General features: G+C 41.7%; 1 protein-coding gene across 1 annotated transcript in view; it reads left to right on the top strand.

The window, feature by feature from the left end:
- Setbp1 (SET binding protein 1) overlaps positions 1–18,458 on the top strand; it is a 324,979-nt gene that overhangs the window by 289,707 nt on the left and 16,814 nt on the right. The window contains exon 5 of the mRNA XM_051201988.1: positions 7,153–7,323. Coding sequence (XP_051057945.1) covers positions 7,153–7,323 — 171 coding nt within the window. The remainder of the gene's footprint in view (positions 1–7,152; positions 7,324–18,458) is intronic.

Genomic DNA, 18,458 nt, shown 5'->3' on the forward strand with positions numbered 1-18,458 from the left:
ATCAGAATAATGGGCTGGAATAGATTCTGGTCAAAATAGATGCAGAAACACTTGTAACATTATTCAACTCCACCCAGCAAGTGTGGGGAAAAGGCATTGGCTCTTTTACTGCTCACCTTATCAACACCTCTAATGTGATTTATCAGCTATACATACCCACTGAACAATATATGTGTGTCAGTTTTGTGACAGGACTATGTTTTGAAAAGTCTGAACTTGATGCATCCTAAGGAATCGAAACTGTGCAGAGCATGAACATAACTTAAAACATGAGGCGTCGCTTTTAGGACAAAGGACTGTGTTGCAAAGAGGTATTGATGTTGACACGCGTTCTTAGTAAAGTGAGGCACTGCGATGAGGATTTTTGCACTAATATTAGTTTTCCTTCATCGGTGCAACAGATCGCTACAAACTCAATGGTTTCATATTACATTATTGGAAATCAGAATTCCAAAGTGGGTCTCAATGAGCTACACTCGGAAGTAGATTATTTCCTGGAGGCAAAAATGGAGCGATTTCTTTAATTCCCTGCTTCCTTCTGTAAAGGCATCTGCATTCCTTGGCCTGCAAGCACCTTTTTTTGTGTCTTAAAAGCCGTGGCAAAGCCTCTACCACAACCCCATCATCACATCAATCCCTTTCTCTTCTCTTCTGCCCTGTTCCTTGCCCCCATGTGGTTACATTGTGGCCATTTAGATAAATACATTCATTTTCCCTCTTTAGGGTCAGCTGATTAGAGGCACTTTTTGCCCTACAGAACTTATTAGAGACTAACCCTTTTAGGAAATGGCAGCTTCATTTTGACCAGCACCATATTGCTGATAAGAGAGATATTTGCTAGTATTTGTGAGTTAATGATTAACATGGTGCATCAATGAATGAATGAATGAATGAATACAACTTTGTGGCCAGACAAATGGCTCAGCAGGTAAAGGTATTTCCCGTGTATATCTCATATCTTGAGTTTGATCATGACAACACATGTATAAGTGGAAAGTAAGAATCCACTCCATAAAGTTGTTCTCTGATGTTTTCATGTGTGCTGTGGCATGCTCATGCACATACATATACACACACATACATGCACATGCACAATCACAAACATAAAAACATATTTAAATAAAACTTCCTGAATTTGGCACATACACACAAATGTTATTTTACGGAGTATAAGGCTTCCTGTAGCTACATTCCGATTCTTCTGTATCATAGATTCCCTTTGCTGGCCATAAGTAAAGTCTGTTTCCACACTACATTAGGGAGAAACTGTAGACTTTTAGTTGGCAACTGGTAAATTGGAAAATGAGTGAGTGTTAAACCAGGAGATGGAATATTGAGAAATTAAAAGAGCTTTGAGCTGAAACATGGGAAAGCACCACGCCACTCACATGCATGATCTGTGAGTATAGGTAAGTCACCTGGTTCTCTCTACCTCTGTTCCCTCGCTTGTGGATTGGAGGGTTTACCACTTACCTCTTCCCATCCACAGACAGCATGCCGGATGTCAGATGTCCTGGCAAAATTGAAAGCTATTTAATAGCTCAATAGGATGTAATTCCCCACCTTTACCAAACCCTGTATTCTGCAGGGTAAGTAGAGATCCAGGAGGTGATGGAAAGGCCCAGCTAGCCCAGTGGCATTACTTTGCCCCACCAAACCAGCATAGACATCAGCTACAAGAAGCGCCTGTGTTTGCAAACTCCGGAATTTGAAAATTAATTAAGCTATTCAGCAGGCCTACATGAGTCAAGTTCTGCCTGCAAGGTACAATGTTCTCCATAGTGGGTGTTCCAAACTAAAGTTGGTGGAGTTCGTCACCGGTGAGCTGTCGGCTCCCCATTTCAAGGAAGCCATGTGGAGGACACAACAGTGAGTTGGTGCATCCAGATTGTGTGACCTTTGCCATTTGTGTGGCTTTAGGCCAATCATGATCCATCTTGAGCCTCTGTTTTCTCATATGCTAGAAAGGGGAATGTACAGTAGACCTCCCAGGAAGGCTATCTGTTTGTTTGTTCCCTGTAAAGAGATGGGAAACTAGCGATAACTAGCTTTATGAACCTTAGAGCAGCACACAAGTTACTTAAGAGGAGGTTGAGTTTTACTTTCCAAGGTCACAAAGCTCATTAAATGGATCCTGAGAAGTCAGGGACCATAGACCCTGCTTTCCACCCTGACCCTTGTGACCTTGAGTAACCTGGGGAGGAGGTAATTGAGCAGCTACTTCTACTTCAGAAGGAGGAGAATCAAAATATTGAAGCTATTGACTCACCCGCAAGGCAGTCAGCAGTGCTTTGGTCCCTGACCTTTCCACATCCTGGGGCAGTCAATAACCTGGCCACTGGATTCAGCTCCTGCCACTGATTTTGATTGGGAGTAGTTTAACCTTGAACTGAGCTCTGAGTAACCAAGGCAACAGGAAGTCCGTTTCTGCATCTCAGGAGAGGAATCCATAAATCACATCCCTAATGCAAACACGGTGTACAGGGAGAGGTTGGATGGAATAGGTGGTCTGAGAAATTACCCTTGAAAACCAGTGACAAAGAGTTTTTAAAAACTTATCAGAGCGGCCCAACCGGCTTTTTGAAAATATTATCATATAAGTAACTTTAAATTTTTTCCTCGCAGTTTGGTCTTTTATTTATGGGCAAATGTTAGATTAAGGAAGCTGTTAGTGCTGTGATTCCTTCCTTTGGAAGCACACCGGCCTCAAAAAATGCAAACATCGATGTGGTATAGTGTTAAAGTCTGAAAGCTCAGGAACAGTCAGAACTCATCTACCAAGAACGCACTCTGTGCAAACTGCCTACTGGATTTTAGTGATAGTCCTTCCCAGACACCAACCACCCAGTCTCTTCACATCTTTCCTTGGAGACAAGGGTGTGCTCTGTGTCCCAATCCGTGCAAGACTCTGGTCTTTGTCATGACTGTTGTTTGTTTTTGTTCTTGAATAGTCAATTCTTTGCCTCAAAAAAATAATCTCAGAAGCCAGGTCCATTCAGGGAAGAAACCCTGCTAACACCCCACCATGGTCCATCTGCTGTCATTAGATTGAAAGGAAACAAACTTTCCCATTGGCCACCTGTACAATGTCATTTCCCATGGGGCAGCTCCCTTCCTCCCTCCCCCATTCCAGGTTCTCCAGACCTCTGCTCTCAGAAAGTGAGATCCTTTGTTTAAAGCTTATCTGACAGTCTTGTCCATCTATGCTATTTCTGAGTGTCACTTCAAGATCCAAAAATTGACTGAGGAAAACATCAGGGCTGGTTTCCTTTCCCTCTTCTTAAGTGCCATTTCAAAAGTTGACAATTCCTCAATTGTCTAGGGTGTTTGCAGAAGCTAAATAGTGATGATGTGAGTGACAGTGTGCATTCAGTGTCATTTTATTGCATTTAACATAGTCTGTATCATAAGCACTTGAGTGGCAAAGTATACCCTGCAGGGTTATGATCAGACCAAATCTAATGAGATGATGTGGACTGAGACTAATTTAGATGGTAAACATTTGCATGAAAATGGGTACAACTGAAATGACTGGATATCAGCCCGTTCCCAAGTGAGGGTTAAATATTCGTCTACTAATCCCGTTTATTGCCTCCATTCCCCAAACACGTCATAATTTAAATAGAAAGGTATCTGTTTAACCTGCATCTGCAGGTACAAAGATGGCTTGTCAGTGATTTTTTTTTTCCAAAGCAGCAGTTGTTCAATGTAATGAATGCTGATAACTTAGAGTTCCAAAGTCTGTTTGCAGGAATACTGTTGAGGTCCTGCAGCGAACAAAAACGGGGACTTTGTTTTGTTTCGTTCCCTGCCTGCTGGGGCTGTAATCAGTCCTGTTAGCAGCCATAAGCTAAGGCACATTGGACGTTCTATGTCAGTATCATGCTCTAAGATATTTCTGGATTTGCCCCCTCAAACTCTGTTTTCTCAATGAAAAAGGAAAGTTAATACATGTTTGTAGTTTAAAAAAATATTAGTCATTGCTAAAGTCCTAGCTCATACCTCTAATCCCTGCTCTTGGGAGGCTAAGGCAGGAGGATTGCCCCCTGAGTTGCAGACCAGTTTAGTGAGTTCCAGAATAGCCTGGACTACAGAGTAGAGCCTTTCCCCTTCCCTAACATACCTGTATCACATATGTGTGATATATAATATGATATACATAGGACAGTAAAGTCAAGACTAAGAAGTAAAGGGAGACTCATCCTGATTCTTCCTTCTTTAGAATAACCCCTGCTAGCTGTTTGGATTGGTGTCACCCAGGTGACTATAACTACCCTTGGCACCGTGCTTGGCCTAAGCACACCGGCATATTTTGCTAACTGCGCACTATACACTTTTGTGTATCTTGGTGGATATGGCTCATAATATTGTTACCATAGAACTTGATATTTGTCTCTTTCTGTCTTCAAACTACGCTGAAATGAAAGATCAGAAAAGCACAGAGATTTTAAGTAATGTCATTTTAAGCAAGAGTTTATGAGACTAGAAGGAGTGAGCGTAGCAGAAGATAAAACAAAGCATTAGCCTGACCCACACATTGGGTACCTTCAGGTGTGTCTCCAGTGTGTGACAGGCTTGTGTCCTCACGGGTTGTGGGCCTTGCTGGGGAAGGCGCAAAGGGGGGGGGGGGGTGTCCTCAGCATGAAGGATATTGTGATGGCCTTGAACTGTGGTCAGTATTAGTATGGTCCAGTGGTCCAGGGTGGTCCTGGCTTTAGCACATTGCAGCTGGAGATATCCAGCTCTGCCTAAAAGCAGTAGGACTTTATCCAGTTTTCCCTTCAGCTCCCCAAAAGGGTGTTCCTCTCATCTGTAAAACTGACAAAATAGTAATAGCCATGGCCATGCCTCACTGAATTGCCGTAAAGCCGAAATAATTAAAGGTGCTCTTGCTATAGTGATTGAGATAACTTTGGTCAAGGAAGGGACTATATCACTCAGGTTGGTTAGGGTGGAAAAAATAGTGTCAAGAATAATTGTCAACCCCCAATTTGTTATTTGTATTGTTGGTCTTAGCCTACAGATGGAGGAAGTCTGAATAGAGGGCCATTTGACATGGATCATACACACACAGCCCTCTAGGTTTAGATATGCTTTACCGCCGAGGGGTTTAGATAGGTGCTCAGAAATCCTTAACCGCAACAAAAAAGAGGACCGAACCTATACTTACTGCTTCAAATTGCTTCCGAAGAAGTCATGTGTTATATTTATTTCCATATCTATAATAATATTGATAGTTACACATTAGTGATAATGCTAGGAAAATTGCAGAGCATGGAGTATGCCCTAGACCTCAATTCATGTGCATAACGTATCTACTCACTGGATACTCACACACCTTACAGAGTTCTGCCATTGTCCCACTTTTTAAGTTCTGGAACTTAACCGTAAAAATCTCAAGTTTAAAACTATGAACTCAGCACGACTCCTTTTCCTGCTGTTCAGTCATGGCTGTCTCCCACTGGTGTCTATGGGCCTGGCTTCATTTTGCTATACTCAAATACCAAGTAACATACCCTAGTTGCCATTTTTTTTCTTTTTTCTTTTTTTTTTTTTTGTTTAATTGCCATGAGCCAAATACTTCCTTTAAATGATTAGTCCATTTATTTTAATGGCTGCCTTTTCTATTGTTTTTCTTTTTGCTATCCATTTGTATGTGGTTGGTGGGGGGAAATGTAGCCACCTTTTTGGGAAGGCTAAAAGTGAACATTTTGAAAGTTTCTTAATTGGTAAAAGAAAATAGAATAATGCCACCAGAGACTGAATGGAAATTGCCCATTTTGAAGGTGCCATTCTTAGAAGCCAAGTTTTGGTATTTTAAACTTACCTTGAGAGAATAACATGTAATATAATTTGAAATAAAGGTATAGTAACCTTGAGAGCATTATAGCAAAAACATTGATGGGTGGGGTGAATTCGTAAAATGAATGACTTTGATAAAGTTTTATGAACAGGCAAATGTTCTCATTAGATTCTGTGTAGTGATCTGCTTTTCCTTTGTAATTTGTAGTCCTAAAAAGAAAAAAAAATTTTTAAATAAAGTCCATCCTTATATTAAAAAAAAAATACTATTAACTCAAGTGTTAAGTGACATTAAATATGTTAACTAACTTGTTCTTGGTGATAGCCTGGAAATGTCAGAGCTGAAAAACAGGATCCAGATAAAGAAACAGGTCCAGAATAGCCCATAAGAGTCTATCAGGAAATGCAACATCCTAATCACATGACCTATGATACTTGTTAGGTCCTGACACTATAGCCCCCCAAATCAGCTGTTGAATCCAATCTGCCATGATCTTTCTCAGCCTCCAGCCATCGCTGTTCTGCATTCAAGTCCATTTTTAACTTCCTCATATGGGAGAAAATCGTATTTCTCATCTAGGCATTTTATTGGAAATGACAAAGTTTCATTCATTTTGAGTTGTGAATGATATTCATAGTGTACCTCATTTTCTTTATCCATTCAGCCATTTGTGGACAGCTAAGCTAATCTATCTGGACCCTGTTCCTCCCTACCTATTATTTTGCACATGAATTGAGTTCTCTTAGCACCCAGAATGGCTTTCCCTCAGCCTCAAGATTTTGCATGAGTCCTATGAAATCCTCTTCCCATGTTGACCTCATAGCTTTAGAATCTCTACAGCACCTAGAATGAATAATGCACAAGCCTACAGGAATTGAATGCACAGTGTTGTCTTCTCAAATAGTCTTGTCTTCCCATCCAAGTGGGATGGGAGCCTCACTAGGGTAAGAATCAAATGAGTTACCCTTCATACTCCATGCAGTGTAACCTCTGAAAAGATGGGCTCCTTAATCCTCAGAAGGCTAATGAACACCTGATATGTTATAAGTATTATACTGTCTCATGCATATGTGTAGGTGTTGTATCTAGCCATCCGTTCTAGAAAGCCCTTAGTCCTGACTTCACCCTCAAACAAGCCATGGCTAGTTTTCTCCTTTAAATATTCTCAGTTTCCTTTCTGTGTGTGTGTGTGTGTGTGTGTGTGTGTGTGTGTGTGTGTGTGTGTGTGTGTGTGTGTCTGAAGAAGGACAAGCAGTTGAACTATTTACTCAGATAATGTTCAGGTTTTATGATGGTTGCCCTATTGATCCTTTACATCAACTACAGGTTCTGGCCTTGTTGTTTTTCAGGGATGCCAAGTCCCCACTTAAAAGTGGACCAGACAGCAGCACATAGTAGGAGTGAGGGCTCAGTATCCACCATGATGGCCAGGAAGAAGCCAACTGCAGTGGACAGTGTTGCAATTCCTTCAGCCCCGGTATTATCTCTCCTTGCTGCATCTGCAGCAACGTCAGATGCAGGTGAGTTGTTTTCTCATACTGAAGACTGACTGAAAATGTATACACAATGTATACATGTATGAAACTGTCAAGCATCAAACCAAAGGTACCGTATAAACGTCCTCATAATACATCTAATAAGTAAATAAAAGTCAACACGATGACTGTCTATAATACCAGCACTCAGCAAGCAGAAACAAGAAGATTAGAACTTCAAGGTCATCCTCAACTACTTAGGGAGTTTAAATAAACAAACAAGTAAATAAATTTGCAATAGCAAGGACCAGGAGCCAACTGTGTGACTCAATGGTAAAGTACTTGTCTCACACACACAGGTCTCATCCATACTATCAAGAACATTAATTGATTATTTAATTTAGATACAATTGCAGGTCAAGTATCTCTAATTAGAAATGCTGCGCCCGTTGATGGAGAATGCAGTGCGGGGGCCATTTGCATACACATGTCAAGATACCCAACAATTTTATTTTGAGCTTCAAAGAAGCAAACTCAAGCCAGTAGATAACAAACTAATCTATCTTTTAAAGTCCTTCTCATCAAGCTTGCTTTGTTCAGAGACACCGAAGATGAGCAGGGCATGTTCTCATCACCAAGCTAAATGGTCATGTGTCAAGCAACCATCTTTACTTTCTATACACACAAGTAGGAAACCAGGTCATGACTGAATATGTGGTGACTCCACCCCGAACCTCCAAAAAAGTATGTGTGAAATCTTTCCAGAACCAACCAACTTGTGGTGGTGTCACCAGTTAAGTCATTGCAGAGTGAGTGCAGGGAAGGACCCTTCAGTTCTGTGACGAAGCAGATCTGGTGTTGCTCTCAATGGAAGGATAAGGTGCTTTGTATTTTCACCTCACAGCAATTTTAGTAAGTTAAAAAATTTAAGGGAAAAAGCAACTAGAAAAATCAAAGGAAACCCTTATGGGTCTCTTTTAAAATAAATGTTTGAGGGTTACACATGGCACATGTCCAAGGCCCTGCAACCATATCAGGAAAAACAAAATGCATGCGTCAACTGATATGTCTTAAGTGTGAGGACCAATGAAATTCCTTTACATTTCATATATATCCATAGACTGTTTGGATTATTTTGAGAATTTCACATATTACTACACTATATTTCCATTACATCTTCTCCTCCTCCTCCTCCTCCCATGCCTCCCGACATCCACCTCTTAAATTCATGTCCTCTGTTTTAACAATGTATGTATGTGTGTGCATGTATGAGTATATTCTATTAAGGACAATTACTGTTGCACATATACACACAAATATAAGCACACACACAAATATATGCACACACACATGTGTGTGTATGAGAATTCAGGGACCCACTTGGACATGGACAATCTACCAAAGGCCCCTCCATGAAGGAAACTGACTCTCCCTCTCCAAGCATCTGCCTGTAGCTCTCTACCTAGAGAAGGGGCCTTGGGAGTCTTTCCTTTTCCATACTGGAATGTTGATTAGTGTGTTCTTGTGTAGGCAAGCATCTTGTTCTGAGATCTTGAATAGAACATTTCTGTCATGTCCAGAAGACACGATTTTGTGGCTGTTCTTCCAGTCCTCTGGCCATTACAATCTTTCTACCCCCTTTTCCATGATATTCCCTGGGCCTTAGGTATAAGGAGATGTTATACATGTGTCAGTTGTTCTCTGCACTATAATAACTTCCATCTGATGCAGGAGGGAGTTTCTTTGATGAGGAGTGAGAGATTTACTTATCTATGGCTGAAAGCATAAGTGTTTAGAAAGCTGAATCAATTTAACAAAATGGTAGAGGCTCTCACCTATGGTCTACGACCTTTTCAGCCATGGGTTTTTGGCTAGGTTTACAAATCCATTCCTTCTATTGAACAGAGTCTTAAGCCCAGTAAGACAGTTCTTGATTACTCCTTAAATATTAGTTTGAAGGATTTGCATTTGAGTAGGACTGTTGAAAACTTTTCTCCCTTCTTGGCTCACATAGCACCTTCCAACACCAGAAGAGCTGGTTACCAGGGAGGAAGCTTCCAGGGCAGTACCAGCTTGACTTCTCCAAGTCCTGTGATCTAAGTATATGGTGCCTTGAGCACGGGAGACTTACTGTTCAATTCTGGCAGGGCAACCTCGAGCAGTGGCAATAGTTCTTCTTGTTTTCGGGTCACATGGACCCTTCTAGATAAACACCTGAACATCATCTGGCACTGAGCTTCTTGTTTGATAATCATATGTCTTATGGGTGGTGTGGAAACAATACAGGGTTTCATTTTTCTTTACAGCTGAGTATAATTCTGTTGTGTATATGTACCCACTCATTATTCTTTCATCCGCTGAAGGGAATTTAAAATGCTCCCATTTCTTATCCATTGTGAAGAGAGTAGCAGTCCACATGCAAGTCCCTCTGAGGTCCACACACTATGTTTAGTACAGCTGTGTTTTGGCCGAGACCCATTCATGGGGCCAGGGGTCCATCATACCACTTGCCGTTTCATATTGGTGCTCCAGTGTTTGGAATCCTGGGGCCTTTGATTTACGGTCTGCAGATTAGGGGTGCTTAACCTGGAAACTTGTACCTCTGTCTCCTTTCATCGTTTTCATGGTGCTGGGGGCCTGGTATCATGAATGTTTGGCCAGTGCCTTCTCATTACTCCTACAAGGCCACACACTCCTACAAGTCCCTTTTGGGGACCATTTTCTTTCAAACCACCACAGTCACAGAAGGATGAAAGAACCCAGAGGGGCCTGTGGCACCTCTGTGGGAGGGCATCTAGGCAGAGCGAGCTGTGTGGAGTACTTCACTTGGGAATCCAGGAGGGAGTAAATAACTTGACTACACCGGATGATTTGGGATGTGGTCTGCACTATTCACCTTGAAAAAGCTGTTCAAACTTACTGTTTATGCACTGAGACCACTCTTTATGGATTGAAGAAATTTCTCTGTTTTTGTACCTTTGCTTGCCAAGCACAGATATTTCCCAGAGGCCAAACACAGGTGGTCCACAAATCCCCTGCCCCTAGCACTTTCCATCCACTGTGAAAGACGGTGTTGTTGGGATCGCATGCTTATATGGGCTTACCTCCTCTGCTTGCATCCAGCAGGTAATTTACAAATATGCCAAGTAGTCAGGAAAGCAGATGGGTATTAACGCCCTCAGTAATCAGAGCTAAGCCAAAGCTCTCCTGTGTCAGGATGCAGGAACAGGCTATTTCATTTTGGCAGTATGAAAAGGAGACCCTCAGGAGAATTGCACAGATTTGGTTGATTTCCGGGCTCAGGCTGCAAAGCAGATCTTTTGCAGGGAAGCAAGCCAGAGATCTCCCCCAGGTGCTAGAAAGGATACCTTTGTGAGATCCCACTCTCCATAGACAAATGGCTTCCTACAAACCGAGGGGAGTTGGGAACACACATGTGGGCTCACCGCCAACATCCTGTTTCACTCCATGTGTGGAGAAATGATGTGTCCTGAGATTCAGGGATCTGCCTGAGGTCACAGAGTTGGATTTGAGTCCCATATTCTCATCTACTGCCTGACTTCTAGTCAGATTTCTTTTTGAGTAAGTGAAACTCATCATTGGTTGGGAGAGATCACTCTAATTCAAACTGAGCACGTGATAGGCAGGTAATGGTTTCTGAGTTTGATTGTGTCTAATTGCATGCCTATACATTAGCCAAACTTTCTTGTGAACCAATTCACTTGGTTCTTGTTTTCCCCTCTTTTCATCTTTCCCTATAAACAAAGTAAATTTAGAATTGGTTTGTGAAGAAATCAACATCTTGATACATTGTTTCCTAGTGGGTTGTCATTTTTACAGGATGGTTTGAGGAGCCAGACAACTTTTAGTTTAAAAAAAAAAAAAAAAAAAAAAAAAAAAAAAAAACTAAATGGCTTACAAGGCAAAAATGTAATGATATGCTATTTATTCTTTGAGTATTTCATAGATGTGTGCAAAGTATTTTGATCATATCTACTCCCTACTACCTCCCTCCACCTACTCCTAAGGACCATTTAGCATGTGGTCCTCCAGATCCCTATTTAAAAACAAAAGAAGAAAAAGCTTTTCTAATCAAGGTTGAGATCAGCATGAATCAGTGAGTGTAAATACTAATGCAAAATTAGTTTAAGAACATACTTAAAGATAAGAAGGTACACCAGGTAGTGTGCATGCCTTTAATTCCAGCTCTTAGAAGGCAGAGGCAGGTGGATCTCTATGAGTTCAAGGCCAGCCTGGTCTATAGAGTGAATTCCAGGACAGCAAGGGAAACAAAGAGAAACCCTGTCTTGAAAAACAAAAAACAAACAAACAAAAAAATAATAAGAAAGATAAGATACTAAAATAATTCAAATAATTAGTTTATTCTTTCACTTCAAAATATTGGATGTTCATTTCCCCAATGTACTTGAGCACATACCTGGGGTGCTCACTAAATAACATGAGTGAAATAATTGGTTGAGGCAGGATCTATATGCTTATCTGTTTTTTAACATAGTGGACAGACATCTGAGAAAGACATACCGGATCCTGAAACCACTTCCTAACAGTCAGATGAAAAACATTTGATAGCACATTAGACACTGTTAGGAAGTATTAGCCAAATATGTGGCCTGGAGTCAAAACAGGACTTTTTCAAACATGTGATCTTTAGCTATTATAGAAGAAGGGTTCCCGCCATATTTTATATACAAGGATTACGGTCTGGAAAAGAAGGTTATAAATCAAAGTTTAGTAGGGTGCATTCTCTAGCTATAGTGTGTAAGCAGTTGGACAGGCACATGTCACAGGGAACTCCCCAATAGTTTTGTTTAAGGCAAATTTTTAGTTTCATGGAGTACGAGACACATGCTGATGGCAAAGTTATTGATTGGTAGGATGGGCAATGGAGGAGATGCCGGAGATAGCAGCCATCATGAGCTCTTCGAGGGTGGAAAGGGGAGGGAGGCATGCTGGCATCAGCCACGAGTGTTCTAACAGGCCAGCCTGCGTGATCACACTGCTCAATAGCTATTGATCTGCTGCGGCCAAAGAAGTCTAACTCAAGGGAAAGCGGCATCATTATTGGAAGTCATTAGGACTAATGCAGTGAAGGCTTCAATAAGGTTTCTTCAAAGTGATGCAGAATTTGAAACAACTTCTATTACACTTGCCCAATAATGATTTAATAAGCATATTAGATAATCTATACCTGACTAAGTCTGGCTAATTTTTCTTGTCTCTGCGTATTGATATGGCTTCTCAAGGAGGTCATGCAGTGGACAGAGAGTCATGATTTCAGTGTAGAAGCATGGGTTTTATTTTTCTTCTGTAATATTTAGGATGAGAACATATCTATACTAAATCATAATAGGAAAAAGCAAAAGAGGAAGATTGTTATGGTTGTGTCACAAAAAGTCAAGGCTAGAATGATGGGGATAAAATCCATACTGCTGTTTCTATTCCTCTCTCTCTTCCTACACACAGAAAGACAACAGGGGGATACACACAACATACAGAGAGAGAGAGAGAGAGAGAACCAAGACACACAGAGAGACATACATATAGAGGGAGACGTACTTGGAGACACATACATACAGAGAAACACACTTCCTATACCCATATGGAAAGTAACACACACATATTAGAGAGGAGAGACAGAGACAGAGACAGAGAGAGAGAGAGAGAGAGAGAGAGAGAGAGAGAGAGGCTGACTCATCTTAGGTCGAAAGAGGATGTCACCTGCCAGTCTTATTCTCATGGTGCATCTAAGTGTTAAACATGAATGCTAAGAGTTAAACTGTTCTGAGTATCCGTCTGTTTCCTATCAAAGCTAATCCATTACTCTACCTAATCTGCCATATTCATACGAAGGCCATGAGTGTGTAAAGACACTTAAATATCACAAGACTATTAACCTCTTAGGTGGCCCGCTTGTCACCATGGGAACTGATGTCAGGTAAACAATTTAGTCATAAACCCAACTTTAAAGACCTGCCAAAGCTGACTCCACTCATAATCCAGAAATCTTAAAACAGCTTTAACCTTAAAAATAAATAAATAAATAAATAAATAAATAAATAAATAAATAAGAGTGAATGACAGTGTGAGGCCTTACTTCTAACGGTGTTTGAATAGAGCCTCATATGCTGATAGCCTCAATATGATGACTATGGAAATTGCTTCTAGCCCCAAGTCCTCAACAATGGACTGTTCCTTTAACACCTTCTTCCTTTAAAGGGTCTTTGACATCAGCAGTGCTCTGGTGTAAATCTAATGGGGATTTGAGAGTTGTGCAAACATTTATTTCACATGCTTTTTGCTTTATATACAGTCGTAGTGTAAAGCCTTTAACCACAGCATCCCTTGTGAATGACTCAGCCAAAGGCCTTGTCTTTCAAAAGAATTAATGGAACCAATGGATGTCCATGTTAGTAGGGTTTGAAACATCTAAGAGCCTTTAGTTCAAACACTGAAGAAGTCTTCAGGTTGTAAAAGTAATGCCTTATAAGCTGAAACAGATCACTTAATATATACAACAGAAAACCTCCATTCAGAGAACATAAAATCTAACATCAGAACCATTGGACAAGTTGTCTAAAGTGTATTATAACCTGTGTTACAGCATCCCCAAAATGATTTTGTGTTTGTCTGAAAAGCCTACTAGATGTGGCAGGTTTATAGAAGGCTGTCGTCCATTGGCTTTGGGATACTTTGTGTTCTTGAATGACTGGAAGATGCTATGACCCCCTAAGGGCTACATTAAAGCCAAAGGTTATCTGAAAAATTTCAACAATTATTATTTCTACCTCACCTTGAGAAAGTCAAGTTGTGTTGTAGTTTGCTTTTTGTTTGGTTTGCTTTTCTTTGTTTTAATCTGGATATCATAGAGCAATACATGGCCAAAACTATAAGATTTCCAGGAAGAATTCAGTTCGCCAGCATCAGACAGCCCAGCCCCCCCCCACCCCGCGCTCCTGCCATTTCTATCTTCTTGGAAAGCTTTCAGACTATGATTTTCAAAGGATCCCTATTGCACTGGTTAATATTGGGGGGTTTCTTGGTTTTGCTTTTTAACTGACACAAACGGAGACATATCTACTAAGAGGGAGTCTTGGTTGAGGAATTGTCTGCATCAGATTGGCCTGTAGGAAAGTCTGTGGGGAACTTTCTTATTATTGACAAGGGAGAAAGGCCCCGCCCACTGTGGGCATCGTAACCCCCAGCGGGTGGTCCTGAGTGCCATAAGAAATTAGGCAGTGTAAGCTATGGCGAGCAAGCCAGTTCCTGCCCTCAATTCCTTCCGCCTTTCCCCCTCATGATGGACTGAACTATTAGATGAAATAAACCATTTCCTCCCAAAGTCATTTCTAGTCATAGTGGTTAGCACAGCAATAAGCAGCAAAGTAGGAGAATGCCAGTTCCTTCAGGGAGTGAAGAGCATGCTGATTCAGAGGTACAGAGGACGGATGGAGGACAAGCATTGGAATTGGAGGCCGCTGGATGAGTGACCAGTTGGTGTCTTCATAAACTAATACGTACTCATTCAAACATAGACTTCTGGAGCTTTATTCAGAAAGAAATAGCCAAGCCAACAGTGACACATTTTGAGAGACAATGAAAAGCTGAGCAGGCATGGCTGAACGGGTGAAATGACACACACCCTCCCATTTGCTCTGTCTAAGTGCTGGCTGAGTTTTATTATGTGGTTACTCAGTGCTTCAGCTGAACATGTATATTCTGACTTCGTTCTGCCTACACTTATAAGCTGGGTAAGGTCTGGCCCTGGTGTTCTTATCTGTGAAATGGGGAGAAAGTCCCACCTACCACCTAGCATAGAGGATAATGGTGAGGGAAAAAACGACGTAACACGGGCTGAAATCTTAGAGAGTTAAGACAAGTTCAGGGTGTGCTGCAGATGTTGCTATGGTTATTACTCTTACTGGTACTACTTTCTACCCTTAATGGTGTGTGTGTGTGTGTGTGTGTGTGTGTTTGAGACAATGTTTCTCTGCGTAGCCCTGGCTGTCCTAAAACTCACTTTGTAGATCAGGCTGGCCTCAAACTCACAGAGGTCTGCCTGTGTCTGCCTCCCAAATGCTGGGATGATGGCTTTCCTGGTTTAATGTTTTTTTTCTTATGTACCCAGCCTTGGTGTCATCTGAATGCTAATTTGTGATGACTCTTCTCTAGGATCCATTTTATACGCATTCCTACCCACTCAGGGTCATTGAATACCACAGCTCTGTTCTTCCTTGCCCCCCCCCCCAAGCCCACTGATCTCTGCATTTGGTCCAGTGTGCCCACGCCTGCATCCCACATTGGACTGCATCCAGTCTTCAATTGTTAGACTTTATTTAACCTTTAAAAAATCTCAATCCTTCCTGTTGAGTTGGAAACGAGACAGATGATGGTTAAATATTAAGATGAAGTGGACAGCTGCTTTCTGAGAAAATGTGAAAACGAATGTCAATGGCTTACCTTTCTGTCTCGCCTAAGCATTGGAAACAGATCCATTCCATTCATGTCAGCAAGGATGACCTGGGAGACACATTTGAACACCCAGTCCTCTTGTTCAATGATGTCAGTCCCGTTTCTGATTAACCTTCCTGGTGACCTCAGGGCAGAGTTGTTTTTAAGAAAAGATAGAGTCTTAGGAAAATAGCTCAGTGGGCAAGAATACTTGCTCAGCAAGCATGAGTACCCTACCACCCATGTGAAAAGCCACCCTGGCTGGGTATGTTGATAACTTCGGGATTGGATAGCTGAAGTAGGTGGGATCCGGGAGATCATTGGCTGATAGGGCAGGCTTCGGCTTTGGTGGAGTCATGTCTCAATGCCATAAGTCATAGAAGAAAGACACCTAGTATCCTTCCCACATGCACTCACAAGCCACACACACACACACACACACACACAAATACCCTTACAAAATATAAAAGCATGCTTTTGCAGAGATGCAGAGGAGGAACACGACACATGGATATGCTCCATCACTCAAACGTTATGTAGGATTTCCATCATTAGCCGCTCTGGAAACAACTCAAAGTCGCCTTGACTTGTGTTATTCTCTATTTCACACGGTGGCAGCAAGATGTGTTTTCCTGGGCACCGATCACACCATGTTTAGCTTCTCCACATTTCGTGTGTGCTGCAAAGCCTAGGAGCCTCCCAGACCCTTTCAATACAAAGAAGGTAAGAGACAATGAGAGACCCGGAGCACCGCTGTTGAGCAATCCGCTAACACAGTATGGTAGGAAGAACTTTGCCCAGTGCTGGGCCATAATAGACACTCAATAAATATATCTGGACTTACTATGGCTAATTAATATCTCTCCCAAAGTGAGTTATTTGAAAAAAAGAAAAGAAAAAAAAAAAGAAAGAAGATGGAAGGCTTAATGACAGGCTTGAAAGCGCTGTATCTGTAAGAAGTTTAACTCAATTTATCTCTGAATGCATCATGCAGATAACACTCCAACCACCTCATGCCACAGTCAGACCCTCTTAAAAATAGAGTAATGATAATAATACATTTTATCTTATTCCCAGTGATGGTATCATTCACGCCTCCATTGAAGCCCAGTGGGAGGTTTGGCTGTGAAGCATCAGACACAGGGGGAGTCAGGTGCGATTATTGTAATGAGGGCTCCACACCAGAGAATGTGGAAAGGAAAACCTCCCATACGTGAAGTGATTTCTATTAAGGTACTCACGTCAAATATCCAAGCTCTTTTTTCTCTAAATGGGAGAGAAGAAGAAGAGACTCTTCCAGGGGCAGGTTATATACAGAGCAGGAGGAAAGGGCACAAATACTTTATGACCAGTGCAGAGATGAAAGTGTAGTGTCTGCCTTGTTCCTTGGCTTTTTCTATTTCCAGAAGCCTAATTAGATTGTTGGTTTAATGGGGGTGAGATAATTTAGTGGCAACTGAAAGCAACTATGTTAATAAGAAGGTGCATAGTACTTTGTGTTTCCTGTAATTAATAGAACGTTAAAAAAAAAAAAAAAAAAAAAAGAACAACCCAGTTCCTGTGAAGTTGGTATAATGCACCCAGCTGTTGAGAGAGGGGCAAAGTCTTTCCCTGATCATTGCTACAAAGATGGCCCCAGGCAATGTGGAAGAAAAGTGTAATGATGGTCATTAAGGACAATGGTGCCTGGTCCAGGCAAGCTGTAGTCAGCTGAAGAAAGCAGAGACAAGAGAGGAAGGAGGCAGAGAGGGAGTCTAGAGTAAGGCTTTTGACACAGCCAGTGTGTGCTCACCCATGTACTCCCCATTCTACTGCTGGTGTGAGTCCAGCACATCTCTCCCAGGACCTCTTTGTCCTGGTTCTTATCCTGGAAAAGACTAGATATGACTGGGCCAGAACAGACCAATAAGGAAGGACCTTTTCCCCCCTCTTCATGAGAGTTTAAAAAGGAAGTGTAGAGAGGTTAGGCATGCTGCCTACTTGGGGAGGACTTCCAGGTCACTGAGGTGGAGCAGAAATTGAATTTACAATTCAAGGGTGAGCTGGACTGTAGTGGTACACACCTGTAATCCCAGCACTCGGGAGCCAGAGCAGGTGGGTCTCAGTGAGTTTGAGGTTAGCCCGGTCTACAAAGTGAGTTCCAGGACAGCCTGGACTACACAGAGAAACCCTGTCTTGGAAACCAAAACCAAAATAACAACAACAACAACAACAATAATAATAATAATAATTTAAGGATGAGATTCCTCTGGAGTCCTCATTACAATCCCATGGTCCTTTTCGGTTCTTAGGTAGTTCTGTGATTCTGGCTGGCACCTCAAGTCTCTCATCAGTGAAAATGAAAGCAAAATAATCTTTGCTTTGTCTGTGCCAAGAAAGAACTGGGTAAACAGATCAAAATATTCATCACCCTGGGGTGACACCCGCTTAGTAGAGTGATGGCTCCATAACAGGGAAGAGCTGAGTTATATAACCAATGACTGTGTTTAAGAAATAAAAAGGCACACAGAGCGTCACTCGCCCACAACGACGGAGCTGAGGAGTGGGGATGTGCAGAGCCCTGGGGTTCATTGTCATCTCATCTAATGCACTCTGATAGTTCGAAGCCAGTGACACACTCTGCCTCAAAAACCATGGTGGGCGCCATTGCCTACAGAGACTTGCACACATACTTGAATGCATGCCTCTCCATGTGTGTATACCCCCACACA

The sequence above is a fragment of the Phodopus roborovskii genome, unplaced genomic scaffold (genome assembly GCF_943737965.1).
Source record: "Phodopus roborovskii unplaced genomic scaffold, PHOROB, whole genome shotgun sequence".
NCBI lineage: Eukaryota > Metazoa > Chordata > Mammalia > Rodentia > Cricetidae > Phodopus > Phodopus roborovskii.